Here is a 16,178-nt window from a genome sequence, read left to right as displayed (position 1 = left end):
TGTTGTATTGTGATGCCATTCATTCAATTTGTTGGATAGATTTACTGCAGTAGTTTGTCGTTATAATTCCCAATCGTTAATGAATCTTTGCAGCACAAAGACCAGACCTGTGTAAATGCTGTGAAATATACGCTTTCTTCATAGAACACTGAGGTGTTGCGTAGGCCCAAAATAATGTTTACACCCAACACACACCACAAGCAATATAAAACATCTCACACAACAATTAACTTTTCAACTCTCGTCCACCACAGACCGTGGAAGAGCCAGTCATCTTTCAGCATTTCAGATGTTGATATCTTGGGGGTTTTGAGCTCCCTTAAACGCACACCTTTTTTTTCACTCTGCAAGGGTATTTGTTTTAGGAAGACGATTTTTAGGGAATAAGAACTCTTTGGGTGTGGTCGATGAGGGAAACACCTAAAATATGGATGATACGGATCCTTGAGGGCTGCAGATGGTGACCCCTGATTTACAATTTACCACATAGACCAGAGAGACCTTTCAGTTCACTGAGTGATCCATTTTTGTTCCAGCTCCATCTCGGGAATATACAAATCGACTAGCTCTCACCTGGCACTTTCTGCCCCTTGGCTGATTGTCTGGTGAGGTGGTTGGCGCTGCACAAGTTTTTTTTTTTTTTTAATAATCTTTATTGAACAAGTCAGAATACAATTCTCAGTAAACAGAAAACAAAACGAACATGTTATTAATACATACATATATTACAAACGTTTAAACAAAAAAGAAGCCTGGGGATTTTTAGACAAAAATTTCAAATAAGGAGCATATAGCCAGAGTCTTAACAGCTTTCTTGTTTTTGGAATCCATAATAGAACTCAGGTACTGTTTTGTTTCTGCTTCAAAAATTAAGAAAATAGGTTTTGAATTATTCCATCTGGATTTGTGGATATGGAACTTAGCGAGAATGATTATTAAATTTATAATGAAGGTTTGTTTAGTGTTTTTTTCCTTACTTTTGTAGTACCCAAATAGTACATTTTTCCAGTATAGCATAAAGTCAGAGTCAATGTGTTCAATAATAAATCTGGATATAACTTTCCAAAATGTGTTGGTATACTGTACTGGCATTGCCAGAACAAGTGAACCATTGTTTCAGGGTACATTCCACAAAATGAACACTCAACAGGGATGTCCTTCTTGAACCTAAGAAGAACATGCTTGGTGGGATAGTATTTGTGTATCATTTTAAAAGTGGCGCTGCACAAGTGCGCGAGTTATTTAACTCGGGTGCGCGTGAACAAGATCTGTTGTTGACGCCTCCTCCTCGTCTTCCTTCTCCCGTGAGGCTCAGACAGCAGGTAAACGCCCCTCTGACAAGAACAATTAAGAAATACGCGGCAGAAGCAGCTTTCTAATCTCTGATCTCTGATAATACCCTCCCATGGCCGGGGTTTAGCTCTTGTGCCTGATTTTTTTTAACGCTTTCCATCATTCGCACTTCCGCGGCCCCATGCGTGCGCCCTGGATTTTTATGTATTCATTTTGCAGGATGGGTTAAGCATTCATTAGTTTTAACCTAGTTTTCATCTGCACTTTGGACGATTGTGGCTCTTTAATGGACCCACATGATGCATAATGATGATGATCTTTTGGGTACGGGATCGAGCGCTCATGCACTCGTGATGGATTAGCTGTGACTCCCCACAGAGCACCTGTTTAATCTCCCGAACACTCCTGAATTTGTTAGTCGCTTTTGACCTGCTGGAATGGAAAGCGTGCTGAGGCCCAGGGTGTGCTACCTGATCAAAACCGAACGCGGTTATGGATTCCACTTGCACGGCGAGAAGAATAAAGGTGGACAATTTATCCGAAAAGTGGAGCCCGGTTCGTCGGCTGACCAAGCCGGACTGAAACCTGGGGACCGATTGGTGGAGGTGAATGGCGAGAATGTAGAAAGCGACAACCATCACCAAGTGAGTTCCATCTCAGTGTACTGCGGCGCGGCCGCTTTGTTCCAACTCGCAGGTGGAGTTGGCTTTTGCGTGGAACAGAGCGACATCACCTCTGTGAGATGCAAACAATAAATCCGTACCTGTTGGACTACTTTTGTTTCGCCTGAGGAGGAGGAGGAGAGGGCACTTAAATGGGATAGTGCGAGCCTTGTGTAAAGGGGATCACTTGGTGTCATGTTGAAAATATGTTCTTTACAAAAACAGTTTGGCGGCACAGAATATTTGGCCTAACGAATGTATGTAGTATAAAACATAAAACCCATCAACAGGTATTAGATTATTGAAATGGCGTTGTCGTGTTTTATGTTCATGCATAAACAGCTGCGATTGGATGACAACCAGTTCAGGGTGTAGAGGGGTACACCTTGAACTGGTTGCCACTTCTGCTCCTGCCTGAACTTAGTTGGGACAGGGTCCAGCACGCCCATGACCCTTGTGAGGAGAACTAGATTGGAAAATTGATGGATGGCATAAACAGCTGTTGAGACATTAGAATCCCGATGATGCTAATAAATCCTTTGTCCTTGATTTAGATTGGTCTTTACAAGAGCCATTCAGGAGATGGGGCGATCTATCTAAACAATTTATTTACTGTACTGTACAGTCCACCCCCGCTATTCGTATGATTGACACCCATTGAAATGCACTGTGGAAAAAAAAATCACAATTAAACCTTCAGAATTCTAATAAACATTCAATACATGGAAATACAGAAATGTATTTAAAAAAATATTGGGGAAAATTTGAAGGACAAAACAAATCTGCATATGATGAGAAACCTTAGATGATAAACAATGGCACCACAGAAGGTCTGTGCAATCAACGAGACTGTGTTTTGTTGGAATGTCTTATTTTGTGGATCCGATCAATGACAGCACTGATCATCACCGATTTCTGCATGAACATGCAAAATATCTGCCAATATGAGCCAGCCAATCACATCTGTGGAAAGTTTAATTTAGGAGTCTTCAACCCTGAAAATCAGATAATTAGCAAGGTCTGCAGAAGTCGACATTCCTGAACTTTTCAATCAGGTGTGTTACAGCAGGGAGAGATGGAAAACATCCAGGAAACTGGCCCTGGAGGAATAGATTTGAAGAATACTGGTCTCATTTATATCAAAACTACACTCCAAATGGCATCCAAATGTACTTTTTAATTGCTTGAAAATGAACATGATCCAGAAATCCTTCTATGCCTAATTTCATCTTCTCTCAATTCTTTTAGTGATAACATTGTTACAAAAATTAGGCAGATGTTGTTGTTGACATAGATGTGAACATCATTTTAATTTGATCATGCTTTTTTTCATGATGAAACTAAATTACATCGATCATCTGAGTTATGTTCATGTTCGAAAAGTAGTTACAAGGTTTCTTCTTTAATGTTTTTTTTCTTGCCTTCATCACATAGTGTAGTTTTTACTCATTCACTTGTTCACTTGGTAGTTAAATAGTTTAGACCTGATCAATGTGCAAAGTACGTCTGTTGTGATGCCTTTCACTTTGTTGCCATCCTGTACAGTTGGCTGCACACATCTTGTGTAACAAATCCTTTTAGAACTTTTTGAGTTGTGCTTGTAAGAAACGGCATAAAAAAGAGCGACCCGCATCTCCTGTGTACAGGTGGTGGAGCGAATCCGCGAGGTACCTCATCGCACCCGACTACTGGTAGTGGACAGAAACACAGATGACTACCTTCACAGCTGCGGTGTGGCTTGCACAGAGGATTTGGCCATCGAGATCGGAACCCTCTCCCCACGTCTCTCACCGAGAGACACACCGTCAACTTCGCCTTTACCCCGGGTGAATTCACCCAAGTCCCCTCAACCTGACCACACACTTCTTGCTGCAAACTCGCCAACTTTTTCGATCTCACAAGGCAAAATTAAGAGGTCCTCTGTGACATCAAGTACTGTGACTGACATAGAGGTAAGCATTTTTTTTTAAAAATGGTCTCAATGGGAAGAGAACAGAAAAAGTGCACAATGGTATCTTTAGGGAGGAGGCATCGTGGTTAATTGGTTAGCACTAGTGCCTCTCATTGGAGCGTTCTGCCGAGACTTTCTGTTTTCAACGTGAAGCATTTAAGACTCAAAATCACAGATGTCAAATTTAAGGAGGGGCATTATCCAACCAAGCAGCCACATCATTGTATGTGCAATGTCCAGATTTTGGAGAGCAAATTAAAAAATAGACTGTTAAATCCCGTGCCTTCCGAGCTACGGTGTTAAGAACCGGTGTGTCGTTGATTACCCTTCTCTTGAACCGGACGTCTGCTCACTGAGACAGGAAATAATCTGGATTTAATCTCTGGTGCGTCGTCTGTATTCAGACTAAAAGTAGCGCCAGAACGTCTGGTAGCTTTTCTCTAAAGATGATAATGACCATCAACAAGGAGACAACACTTGAGAAGAGAGGGAAAACACATTCTTTGTCACACAATGCAACTTTTATTTGTGCCTTGTAACACTGTGTGCCTCAAAAGCTCTTGCGTGAGTGTAATATTTGTTTACAATGCAGTGTTCTCTGAGGTGTGGCCATTTCAATTTCTTTGTACTGTTTTTACTGTCTGACAGTGTTCTCTTTTTGCATACTGAGTGTTAACACCATACACATTTTTTCCCCACACCTCATTACTGTATTGAACTCAATCAAGTTTCCAACAAAAACAATCGGTCAAATTGTTTCTGAAGAGTTACTTATCTTCAACGTTTTTTGGGGTTCTCCCCCCCGAGAGCGACGAAGGTTAAAATGGAATATTGCAGTCCACTGTGATATCTTGGTCAGATTAAGAATTATGGTTCAGGGGTCATTTTAGGAGCCAACGACAACTCCTGGATTATTTATGTATTGAATTTAGTAGTCTTTAAGTGCATTTGTCCAGTATATTATACTGTATAAAGTATACTATATTTACTGTTCTCACATTGATTATGATATCCGACGGTGGCTTTTTAACTTTGTGAAAAATTGAGTATAAGGATGACTACGGATAGGGACTGTAGTTTTGTACTTGTACTCTGACTCATGAAACTGCTCCGATAGTACGATACAGCTACCATTTCACCAGCCTGACATATACCTTTGGGTAGGAGCCATGTCAGTGGTGTTGAGGCACTTTAAGGTAAACACAAATGACAGCACTTTTAGCTGACTGCAAATTACGCTTTGTAAAATGGATATTGTAATCAGTTCCGGTGATTGCCATGCGAGTTGCGGTGGCGAGCCATCCGGCAAGTGAGTTTCTGAAGCCCACGCTGCTAGCCGCAATCCCACCAAGAAGTTGTAGAGGAAGAGGCCAGGCCAGGCACATCCGCCACAGAGTAGCAAGCACCAGCTGTGCGTGACCTCAGTCCCGTTGTGAAGTGGAGATGTGCAAGTGTACCATGGATTGCGCTACACCGGGGCTAGCGTGGGCTATAGCCCAGGTCAGAAATCTAGGTAGGCCCAGTTCAGTCGTTTCAGAATTGTATTTAATATACAATATATCCATAAATTATTTTCTCATATATTTGTATGTAACAGTTTGGAGGGGTTTAGAATTGCATTACATCTGCAGCATTTCAAATATGCAGAATATAAGTAGGTAAGAAACCCAAATTGCTGATACAGCTGAATGCAGTGCCACACAGTTGAAGTTTCCATAGGCGGCACGCACAGATCTTCTTGTGACGTCTTGATTTTAGCTGACTTCAGAACACTCTGTCAGAGGTCTTTGTTTAGACTCCAAACAAAGTGGAGCTCGATCGTCAGTAGCATGGCTCAAATCAAACTGTCACCGTGTTTTGCAGAAGACAGGCTAAATAGTGGCGGCCCCTTGGCTGGTGGTTACAATTCTTCTTTCATAATCTTGGTTAAAATGACTGAGGTATAAACACATAGTAGACCACACACATCTATTACAATATTTATTACAGAATCATACAGTCAAGCAGCTTTTATTTTGAATCTATGTGCGTAAAACTTTTTCTGTGTCTGGTGGACTTTGAACCAAAATGTTGTAGTATTCGCTGATGACACACTGAATAAAAATAAAAATCTGTTACCATATAGCATTTTCAACACTGCAGACAAGCCAATTCCTCCGGTAGGATTTCTCTTCTTTGTGGTGTCGCTTAATGCTTGACATTTATCAAACACATCAACACAGACAAAATGTCATTGTTGCGTGAGGTTAGCAGACACCCAAATAAAGGCCCTTGTCGCCACAGTCTTGCCTGGATAGGTCACACATTGACCTGGCCACCACATAGTAAATAGTCTTATCCAAATCATGTGTTGAAACTACAGCAAATCAATAAAGCACATCTCTACTCAACAGCCTCCAGCAGTACTTTCCCTTTCTTTTGCCATTTGACTTTTATAAGTTCCGCTTTTTCAGTCGAAGATGAAAGTCAGCGTTTATTTCTCCTAAATGATATTTCTTTTCATGAATCATCACATGACTTTATGATCTTTCGCAAGTGTCATGGTATCATCATGATAGTTATTTCACTTTTAATGAGACCATAGAGTAGGATAACACAAGACAGTAAACCAGTATTCCATGTAATTCATGAGGCGTGTTAGAAAAGATCCAGGACCGGTGAGACTTAACTTTGCAAACTACTACTTTCTGCTTCAAAGTACAGTACTCGCTTGAGTCCAGTACACTTTCCCAGCCATCTTTGCCACTCTTGGAAGGATTCTTCCAGGATCCTCCGCAGTCCTGTCATGACAGCCATCTTAATTTCATCAATATTTTTGGGGGACAGGAACTGTCAGATGCTCAGGGCATTATGAGTGGGTGTATTGTCATCATGGAGCAGCAACAAGTTATCCTTTCACATCGCTTGCCTCTTCTCAAGCAGTGAACGAAGCAACCACAAAAAGGATCTTTTTAGAGACGTGCTGGTTTATCATTTTACAGTGATGGCCAACTTATTTATTTATTTGGGGGGGATGGGCATGGCAAATTTTCATTAGCGCTTCTAGGGGGCCAAATAGGCCCACGCACTTCCTAACAGATGAATGACAAAAATGGCATTTTAAATACGTGCATGTTTGTTTGTATTTACATAATGTACATCACAGTATCTTTTTCATGCTCAATACAAAATGATCCAGTCTTCAACAACAAAGCGTTTGAAGAATTAAAAACAACCACATACCGTGATTATTTTTTTTTCTTTTTCAGTGCAAAGAGCTCTCATGCACAAAAATTAGCTTTCAAGGACAGCACAAAACTGATGAACAGCCATCAAACAAGCCATTAAATGCAAGAACTCATTTTAATTTTTTTCCACAAAAAATACTGAGGGAAAAAAAATCAGAGAATGAATCAGCGGGTGCTTAACAGCAGTATGAGGGGGTGTGCTGTAGAAGAGGAAAAAACACATAATATTACATTTTTGAAAATTAAACAATGGGCCACTCAGGCTGCTCTATGGCAAGAACATGCAGTGAACGATGCTCCTGACATTGAAATCGCAATCAACATGACTTTGACTTTGGATTTCAACTGTCTGGCTTTCTTGGGCCTTGGCGACATCAGACTCTTCCACAAAAGACTCTGGCGTTTGGTCTCTCGGTCGTACTTGAAGATCCATGACTCATCACCAGTGGTGACTCTCCCCAGCATATTTGGTCTCATTTGTCTCATCATCACTCACTCTGCTCTTTGCTTGACGACCTGACACAAACGATATGTAGCCTACAACATTTAAAAAAGCATGTGGAAAAAAAGTTCAATGGCTGAAGGTCTCAGTCACATGTGTACTTCCGGGCGATTGAATTGAAGGGAAAAGCTTGTAGTTGTGCCATTTTTTATTGAATGAAAGTTGTTTAAATGTCCCCAAAAAATTTTGGGGGTGAATTAAAATCAGACCGAATTTGTTGATTCTCTCGCCATGCCATTTTCTACATGAAAAATTATGTGCAGACTGTTTTTTGTGGTTATTGTACAGCATGTATCTTAGCTGGGTTGACAAAAATAGCAATCAGCTATTTATGTGATTGACATCTGTAAATCATGTCACAATGGCATCCAGAAGTGTCACCAGAGCGATCCAATATGTTATCCTTTCCTTTGCCAGAGCATCAAAATTGTCTGTCAGTGTGTATGGATTATAATATAAACGACCAACTCAACCGGTACCTCCTCAGGGTGATGCAAAAAGTATTTAATGGTTACATAAGTAAATGTGCGTGAGTACATGTGTTTACTGTTGATGGATCAGGAAGGACCTTGACAGTTGTCACAAAGCCCGCATGTTGGCTTATACCGACCGTACTGTCGTGGTTCTCATAGCACCATAGCTAACGTTAGTGCATCTAATCTCAGGACAGTCACCCCCCACCCCCATTCACTAGCCATTATGAATAACTGCTCCATTAGATCAACATTACCTACAGAGACAACAGATTATGCGAGATGAGCCAAAGCATTCTGACCACCTACACATTACAGTGTAAAAAAATCCTCGAACACACCTGTATCAAATATTTTTCAAATTTAAATTGATCGATAAGACCTTACTTTTGTGAAGGTTTTGTGTTGGATGTTATCTTTTGGCTGGTCAGTGCACAATAACAGTTTGGACACACTATCTCATTCAATAAAATGAGAACACTTTTGACTGTTATATTTCCTGAAGTTCTGCATTTGTTTGACAACCAATCCAGGGTCTGCCATCAGTAACCCTAATGAGGACATGCACGATAGAAAATGGATGGATTTACAGAAACCATGATTAAAATGAGCTTTTTCCTTGACAACATTGGTAATATATTCCTCATTTGTTTTACCCAGCTACAGATGAAGGCCTCTCCAGAGCCGTCGACTGAGCTCCTTCCCCGCCTGTGTCATCTGATCAAGGGGGAAATGGGCTACGGCTTCAATCTGCACAGCAATAAGGCAAAGGGTGGACAATTTGTACGCTCGGTGGACCCACATTCACCTGCAGAGAGAGCTGATGTCCGCCCGGGAGATCGACTGGTGGAGGTGCACGCGTGCACACACAGACGCATACACAGGATCTTCTATACCGCTGTTTTTTCCTTACCAAATTGACCTACATGTCAAGTATGGAGTCAGGGAACTCAGACACACCGCTTTCCTGACTAATCAAGTCTGTGCACTGAGTTGCCAATTTGCTTTGTGGCTGAATTAAAGCAGATTAGCTGGAATTGTGTTTTAGACTAGAACTGAGAGCGATAGTGGGTGAAAGGCTGAAATTTTTACATTGGATAAGATTAAACGGAATGGAGGAGAGCAAGACTGTTGTTTTTAAATGTATCTGGTAAGCCGGCAGAAGTTACACACCTTTATTAGTGACGTGTGGAGGAAATTCTGTCCCGCAAATCAACCTGCCTCTGCTGAAAATGACAAATTTAAATCGGTTTATGTTCAGTAAGAAGAGACGAGCCCCCCGCCGGTCATGTTGTGTCATGGCTACTTCCTCCTAATCTCTGCTCTTTCTAATTAGCATCACTTTATCCTACTTCCCGCTGTCCTCACGGTTTCCTTTTCCATGTCTCGTTTCTCAGGTAAACGGAATGAACATTGAGCATCTGAGACATTCTGAGGTGGTGGCGTTCATTAAAGCGGGGGAGCAAGAAGTGCGCCTCCTGGTCGTCGACCAGGAGACAGACGAGCTTTTCCACCGATTGGGGATCACACCCACAGCATGCCATGTATATTTTCAATTTTTGGTGACTAAAGTACTGACACTTTTTGTACGCTACTCAGGTAGAAGTATAAATGCTTGTGTTAAAAAAAGGACTGGTAAAAGTAGATGTACTGATTCAGTGAAGAAACAAGCCTACTTTGAAAAAGTCAGGAATTCAAAGTAACGATGTTTTGTACACTGAAGAACATGCTAGTTCTTTCAATGAACTTAAAAAAAATTATGGAAATCATTTTCATATAGTTAAATGGTTTTCTTTCAACACAATCGTTGGGGCAACGTCATTAACTGTAGCATGATTAATTTAAGTAAATTACAAGGTTTGGGTCTAACCTCATTTCCTTGGGGTCAGTGAACTTAACGTATTTAAGGTTTACTTATGTACCGGTAGGTAATATTTACATGTGCAGGCAATCAGTCTTCAATTAACTTTCCATGTAGGTTTGTGGAATGAGGAAGGAAAACACTGCAGAGTACTCATATAGCACACAGGCACAGGGAAAACATGCAAGCTCCACACAGGAAGGCCAGAGCCCAGATTTGAACCCATTAACAGATTTGAAATTATTAACTTACAAATTACATTGTTAGATTCAAGTAAATGAAACAGACAGCCAATATCATTTTTTTTGTGTGTGTGAGGAAAAATGGTTGGAAAAAAAAATAATACTCAAGTATGGTAAATAAATGGTATTAACTTTAGTACTGTAACAAAGTAATGATACATCTTTGCTTTACATGCAAAAAATGTCCCTTGTTCGATACAAAAGTAGCATGGAAGCAGGAGAACGTTGAGAGTTTTCCATTCCTTCTAAATAAATAAATAAATAATCAATCAATCATGGAAAGGATTCAGGTTCAAATCTCGGCTCAGGCATTTCGGTGTAGAATTTTCTTCTTTGTGTACGCGTTTGTATGAATTTTCTTCTGGTACTCTGACTCCCTCCCACATTCCAAAACGTCAATTGCCCATAGGTGTGAATGTTTCTCTTTATTTTTTTCCCTTGGAGTACAGTGAGGTTTTGGGTTTGAATTTTGGCTCCAAGCCCTCTTGAATGGACTGTGCACGTTCATCTTTATTCCAGCTTCCTCCCACATTCCAAAAACATGCATGTTAATTGAAGACATCTCATATTTGTTCTGCCTGTCATTACAGGTCACTGGTATCGATACTGTAGATAAAAAAAAAAAAAAAGATACATTATTTGTCCAATCCAATTCCCAGAGACACACCCGATGATCTCTTCTATTCTAAAATGTGTGGAATTACTGCATTAGGCATTTTGCCAGCATTTTTACATTCGGGCATTCCGTTATTTGCAGGTCTACAAGGATGAATCAGCTGTGGAACCTGTGTCGTCTGCCCCTTCTCCCACCTCCACTGAAGCGCCAATCATACATGTCACACTGACAGATGCTCCCGTCACAAATATGTCCCCCAAACAGAGGACCAATGGGAGTTGTGCATCCCATTCCTCAACCAGCTCTACCACTCAATCAGAGCTCAGTAGCTCTGACATGAGTTTCCAGGTAAGAAAAATGTGCGCATTTGCACATGAGCGTTGACGTACAGAACATCTGTGTGTGTGTGTGTGTGTGTGTGTGTGTGTGTGTGTGTGTGTGTGTGTCTGTGAGGTCCCCGATGAGGATGACAGAAGGGTTTTGGATCCTTTCATGGACAGCGGCCTGCGTTTGAGTCCTACAGCGGCTGAGGCAAAACAAAAGGTTCTTGGTAGACGCAACAAAAAGAGGGCGCCCCCTATGGACTGGAACAAGAAACAAGAGATCTTCAGCAACTTCTAATGTCACAGAGGAGGAAGCATGCAAAATACAAGCCTGATTTGTGACTAAAATGTTACTCATACAGCATAGTACTGTACTCGCTCATGCACAACGAAGGACAAAGTAATGCAAGCAAGTATCTGACACTAACATATCGTGACAGAGTGATATTCTGGACCAAAAGATACTTTGAGGAATAGTTTCAGATTTTTTTTTTCTGCCTGGCTCTAATTTTAAGATTCAATAAGATTCTTCTAGAGTTGCTTTTGGAAGGGTTACTACAGGCCACCCTCAGATATCAGATTAAGGTCAAGAGATAATGCTGGCCACACGATGAGTTGTTCTCTCTTTTAACGATTAGATGACATAATTTAATCGCATGTTTTACGGCGTGGAATCGGATGTCTTGCATGAAAATTATTTTACTGCAGAAGTCAAAGTTCTTTTTATGCCAAGGCAGGTAATGTTAAATACATTATATCGCAGAGATTATATTGACACCATCAGGCACCCTAAATGGTAATCAATGATCTCACTCCCCATTCTTCCATGCCAAAACATCTCTCCATGACCTCATAGCCGATGTTGCAGCCATGTTGGCTATTTACCAACAATTGTCTTCTGTCAATTGTGTTTATATGTCCACTGCACACGTTTGATCATTGGATAGAGGTGGCTGAAATACAGCTATAAGTCATCGCAGGATTCCACATCACCTTCTTGGAATGCTCGAGACACCAAAAAGGCATCATATACTGTATATTGTTCCTGCTTGATGCTCATCAATGGATTTTCTTAATACACCTTTATCAGAACGAACCAGTTGGAAATGTTCAGTTTTCATTCCCTATGTAAGGCCTTGGACTATTTTGTGACTTTCATCAGCAGAAACATCCTTTTCCCCCATTATACATTAAAAAACACACCTCAAATGTGGAACAAAACCCTTAATATTATATATATATATATATTCATAATATTCATACAGAAAACTCAGAAAGTTGAGAAATATAATTTTAATGTTAAGAACCCAGACTTTATTTTTTACCTGCAGCCCAAAAACAGACAAGGCTCAGGCATCAACCATTTAGCGTGCACTAATTTATTTCAAAACTCCCACTTTGGTTCAGCTTTTTGATTTAAGCACATAAGTGATTTTAAACTCAGAAGCACAATTCCCATCTCCCACCAGGTGAGACGACCGACTGAAGTCATTAACACAACAAAAACGTATCAGTCTTTCCATCAAACATCATGCTCTTTATTATGGACGCAATGTTTAGAAAATAATTTTAAAAAACATCCTCTTGACATCTCACTTCCTTCCTCACTTCTTCCCATTTTTTTGGCACTGGTTTGTAAAATGTTCAAAATAAGACACTAAAATAAAAAAGACATCATTTTGTACAGGAGTTAAAAGTAATTTGATTGTGTTAATAAGAGCTGACTGGAGTTTGGATTGTCTTATATTTCAAGATAAAAATTTGAATCTCAGTGGTCACAGTTGTGGTCAAACAGACTGCTATGTGACTGCTTGTGGCAAGCGCCTGCAAAATGTCAATTAAAAAAATCGCTTACCATCATAAAAGTGATGAAATTCACCAAGCCTCACTCTCTGCGAGTGTTTTTTATTTCTATTGCTTTTCGAGTGCTTTCCTACCTTTTCTTTGTTTTTTTTTTTTCTTTCATAAATAAACTGCTGCAGTGTGTAACGCCCAGTTGTATTGAATCACCGTAAAATACATATCAAGCATTCACGGAGTGAAAACACAGGCAGGGCGCATGCTCACAGAATAGGCCGGCAAGCTACTCACCCCTACAATGAAAGTACACTTTCACGCATCATACAAACACCCTCAATTATTTAAATCATGCTTCAAAGGCAAACAACTTCTCATGCAGGATCTCTCCAATCGGCGCGCATACATTCACAATCAGACAAGCAATATGGCAAGGTTAGTCATTGTAAAAGTGCGGATTAGTCGCAGTTTCACAAAGTTGATTTTATTTGCCATTTAGTATTGGGATATTTTTTTTTTTTTTGCAAGTCAAAGACACATAAGTTCACAGTGCAGAATGACAGAACACTGACATTAGGATAAACACATATGGGTACGGTAAAAAAAAAAAAAAAAAGTCTGTACAAAAAAGGTAAAACAATATAAGTGCAAAAACAACTCATCAGGAACTGAAAAGGAGCATTTGTGTTACTATGTAATTTCTTAACAAGACATCAGTAGCAGCAAAACAAAAATAAAAAAAATTGGACCAGATGTAAAACATCATAGATATTTGCTTAAACTATCAATATGGCAGCAAATGGATCTCAATACAAACATAGAACTGAACAACACACACACACACACGCACACACACGCAGTTATACACACACAAAGTCACAGTTAACAGGTGCCAAGGACATTGCGGTGGGAGTCAAGTTTAAGCTCAGTACCATGTCAAAAACAAAGCACAATTTAATTGGCGGACACAAAACGGCGAAGGATTTACAAATTCCACATGCACGCACATAGATTTCTCTACACACAATTAACCCTCATGAACACAACCAAGGGTGTGATTCTTTTGCGATGATTTTCCTCCCCTTTGGTGCGAAAACAGATGCGTTAGCCCTAATCCTCCCTTCATGGAGGAGTGGCGATTGTGAAGCCACAAAGAGACACAATAGAGGCTATTCTCTCTCTTCAGATCAGGTAGAAAATGTGACCCCCCCCCCCCAAAATGTCTCAAATGGAAAGTTGTGTGAAGCAGCAATGTGGTCAAAATGAAGGTAAGAAAACATTGATGGCGGATCGTGAGGTTATTCGACAGCTATGTAGAATTTGGACACAACAGATGAAGGAAGTCACTCTTATTGAATCCTATTACCCCGCAAAGTATGATGTCACCCTGAAAGCGAACAAAGTTAAGACACCTGTCTGTCACTAACTGCATGCAAGTTGTAAAAAGTCCAAAGTATAGTGCCACCCACAGTCAAATCCAAGTACTGCATATGCAGCATAATGTGCAAGTGATTTTGTGTCTAGAAATGTCAGTCGGTCTCATCTGTCTGTTGGTCTGTTGGCTACTCTTGCAATTAAGAATCCTGATTTAAAAAAGAAAGAAAGAAAAAAAATCGCACTGTTCCTGCCCTCCCAGCCCGGTAACAGACGTTGCCCTGTGGCTTAGATTCCCTGCGTTGTTAATGAAGTCCCTCCCTCTCGTTCCCTGAACGTTCTCTATGCCGGCCTCTGTCCCTGCCACCCTCATATTCGCCATGTTTCCATGGTTCCGACGCATCTTTCGGTCCCTCGCTCTGTCCCTACCTGTTAGTTTTTCTGTGTCGGGTCCCTGCCTATTTAATCTAGAGGTGTGTCCCCCTGTCCCTCCCATACCCTCCCGCCCACCCATCGTCTATGGACAAACACATAAGGGCATGGGGGCCGTCCTTCAGGGGGAGCGGCCATAAGCGTCCCTCTCCCTCCCCCCAGATCAGGGCAGTGCAATACACAGATGGATGAGTTTCCCATTCACCCTCCTCCTGCTGGCTCACCTGCACAGACAAAGCAGAGTACACAACAAAATAGGTTTTTTTGGGGTGATGTTTTTTTTTTTTTTTTTTGGGGGGGGGGGGGGTCCAACATGAATAACGATGTGGAAAGAGAGATGAGTACATTTATGAATAAACAATGTTTGATTGCAACCTCTGCTTTTCACCGATTACCGAGCAGCGTGCCTTGAGAAAGCATCACGTACGCCATGGGGAAATTGAACAATTGTACTTAATTGGTCTGAAAATCATTTACTTTTTACAAGTTCATCTATCCTTTGCCAGCGCCGTACAGTGACAGGCAGAACGATTCCACTAGATGGCAATTAACATGTACATTTACTTTTTAACTTTTATCTTTATACGCTTGTCCTCTCGGGTGACGTAGGTGGTGACTTACCAATTTGTTTCCTGTCCTATGTAGCTGTGTAGCATTAGTTTGTACAATTTTCTCTCCTGACACATTCATTTGCCTGTTATTCTGCTGTTCAAAGTTGGTCACTCTCCGCTATCACGTGGTTCCAGCCATGTGTAATGCATCACCTCTGCAATTGCGTCATGATAGTTTAGCAACTAGCATTGCTCCTTTTTTCTTTTTCACATCCTCGTTTTGTGATAACGCTACTGGTTAGAAGTCTATCTTATTCGCTGTCATGCAAACGATGATTAGCGACTTGTGACGTGTGCTGTGTTGACACCGAACGCTGAGTGAACTTGTGGCAAGATAGCAATCACCAAGCTTGCCCCGATTTGAAGAGCAGAAAGCAGGGAGGTTGGGCAACTGTGTAAAGTTGGACGCACATGATTTTATTTGTATTTTTTGTAACAAAGTACTGTTAATTTCAGTGTATTAATTTATGTAACGTATACTGGCCAATACTTGGTGGCCCGACACAGCGCTGAACTGGTGATAATGTTGGACGCTGAATTTCTTTTAAATATCCGAAACAATCAGCATTACGGACTTGGAATTCAGAAATTTCCAGAACAAAATATGGACAGTTCGTAACATTTGGCAGCTCCGCAGCAGACATTTCATATTTTGTGTAGACATCGAGTAGAGTCACCTCTTGGATGGGTGTAATGGCTTTATACACCATAGCAGGCTGCCAGTCGCTCCTTCAGCAGAGGGGGAAACTGCTCGGAGAACTGCTGCCAGTTCTCCTCTCCAACCTGCTCCTTAAAACCATGCAGGATCTGTTTG

At 40.9% G+C, this 16,178-nt stretch overlaps 2 protein-coding genes across 2 annotated transcripts in view; one reads left to right on the top strand and one right to left on the bottom strand.

Annotated features, from left to right (window-relative positions):
• Positions 1–1,290: 1,290 nt before the first annotated feature.
• nherf2 (NHERF family PDZ scaffold protein 2) lies at positions 1,291–13,584 on the top strand. The gene is made up of 6 exons (XM_019889307.1): positions 1,291–1,937; positions 3,602–3,907; positions 8,769–8,960; positions 9,506–9,652; positions 10,969–11,175; positions 11,281–13,584. The coding sequence occupies exons 1-6, from the start codon at positions 1,731–1,733 to the stop codon at positions 11,446–11,448; spliced, it is 1,227 nt and encodes a 408-aa protein (XP_019744866.1). The 5' UTR covers positions 1,291–1,730; the 3' UTR covers positions 11,449–13,584.
• The window catches only part of tnpo2b (transportin 2b), a 15,350-nt gene continuing 12,587 nt past the window's right edge, over positions 13,416–16,178 (bottom strand). Inside the window, exons 22-23 of the mRNA XM_019889230.1 lie at positions 16,042–16,171; positions 13,416–14,977 (exon numbers count right to left, since the gene is read on the bottom strand). Coding sequence (XP_019744789.1) covers positions 16,064–16,171 — 108 coding nt within the window. The 3' untranslated portion in view covers positions 13,416–14,977; positions 16,042–16,063. The remainder of the gene's footprint in view (positions 14,978–16,041; positions 16,172–16,178) is intronic.

Source organism: Hippocampus comes, unplaced genomic scaffold (genome assembly GCF_001891065.2).
Source record: "Hippocampus comes isolate QL1 unplaced genomic scaffold, H_comes_QL1_v1.1 scaffold86, whole genome shotgun sequence".
In the NCBI taxonomy this organism is placed as follows: domain Eukaryota; kingdom Metazoa; phylum Chordata; class Actinopteri; order Syngnathiformes; family Syngnathidae; genus Hippocampus; species Hippocampus comes.
The sequence above is the reverse complement of the archived record's forward strand: the minus strand, read 5'-3'. Positions and strand labels throughout refer to the sequence as shown.

Coding starts and splice junctions, on each gene's coding strand:
- nherf2 (XM_019889307.1), top strand. CDS start 1,731: ATGGAAAGCGTGCTGAGGCCCAGGGTGTGCTACCTGATCAAAACCGAA. Junction 3,908..8,768: donor GTACTGTGACTGACATAGAG/GTAAGCATTTTT, acceptor TGTTTTACCCAG/CTACAGATGAAGGCCTCTCC. Junction 9,653..10,968: donor TCACACCCACAGCATGCCAT/GTATATTTTCAA, acceptor CGTTATTTGCAG/GTCTACAAGGATGAATCAGC.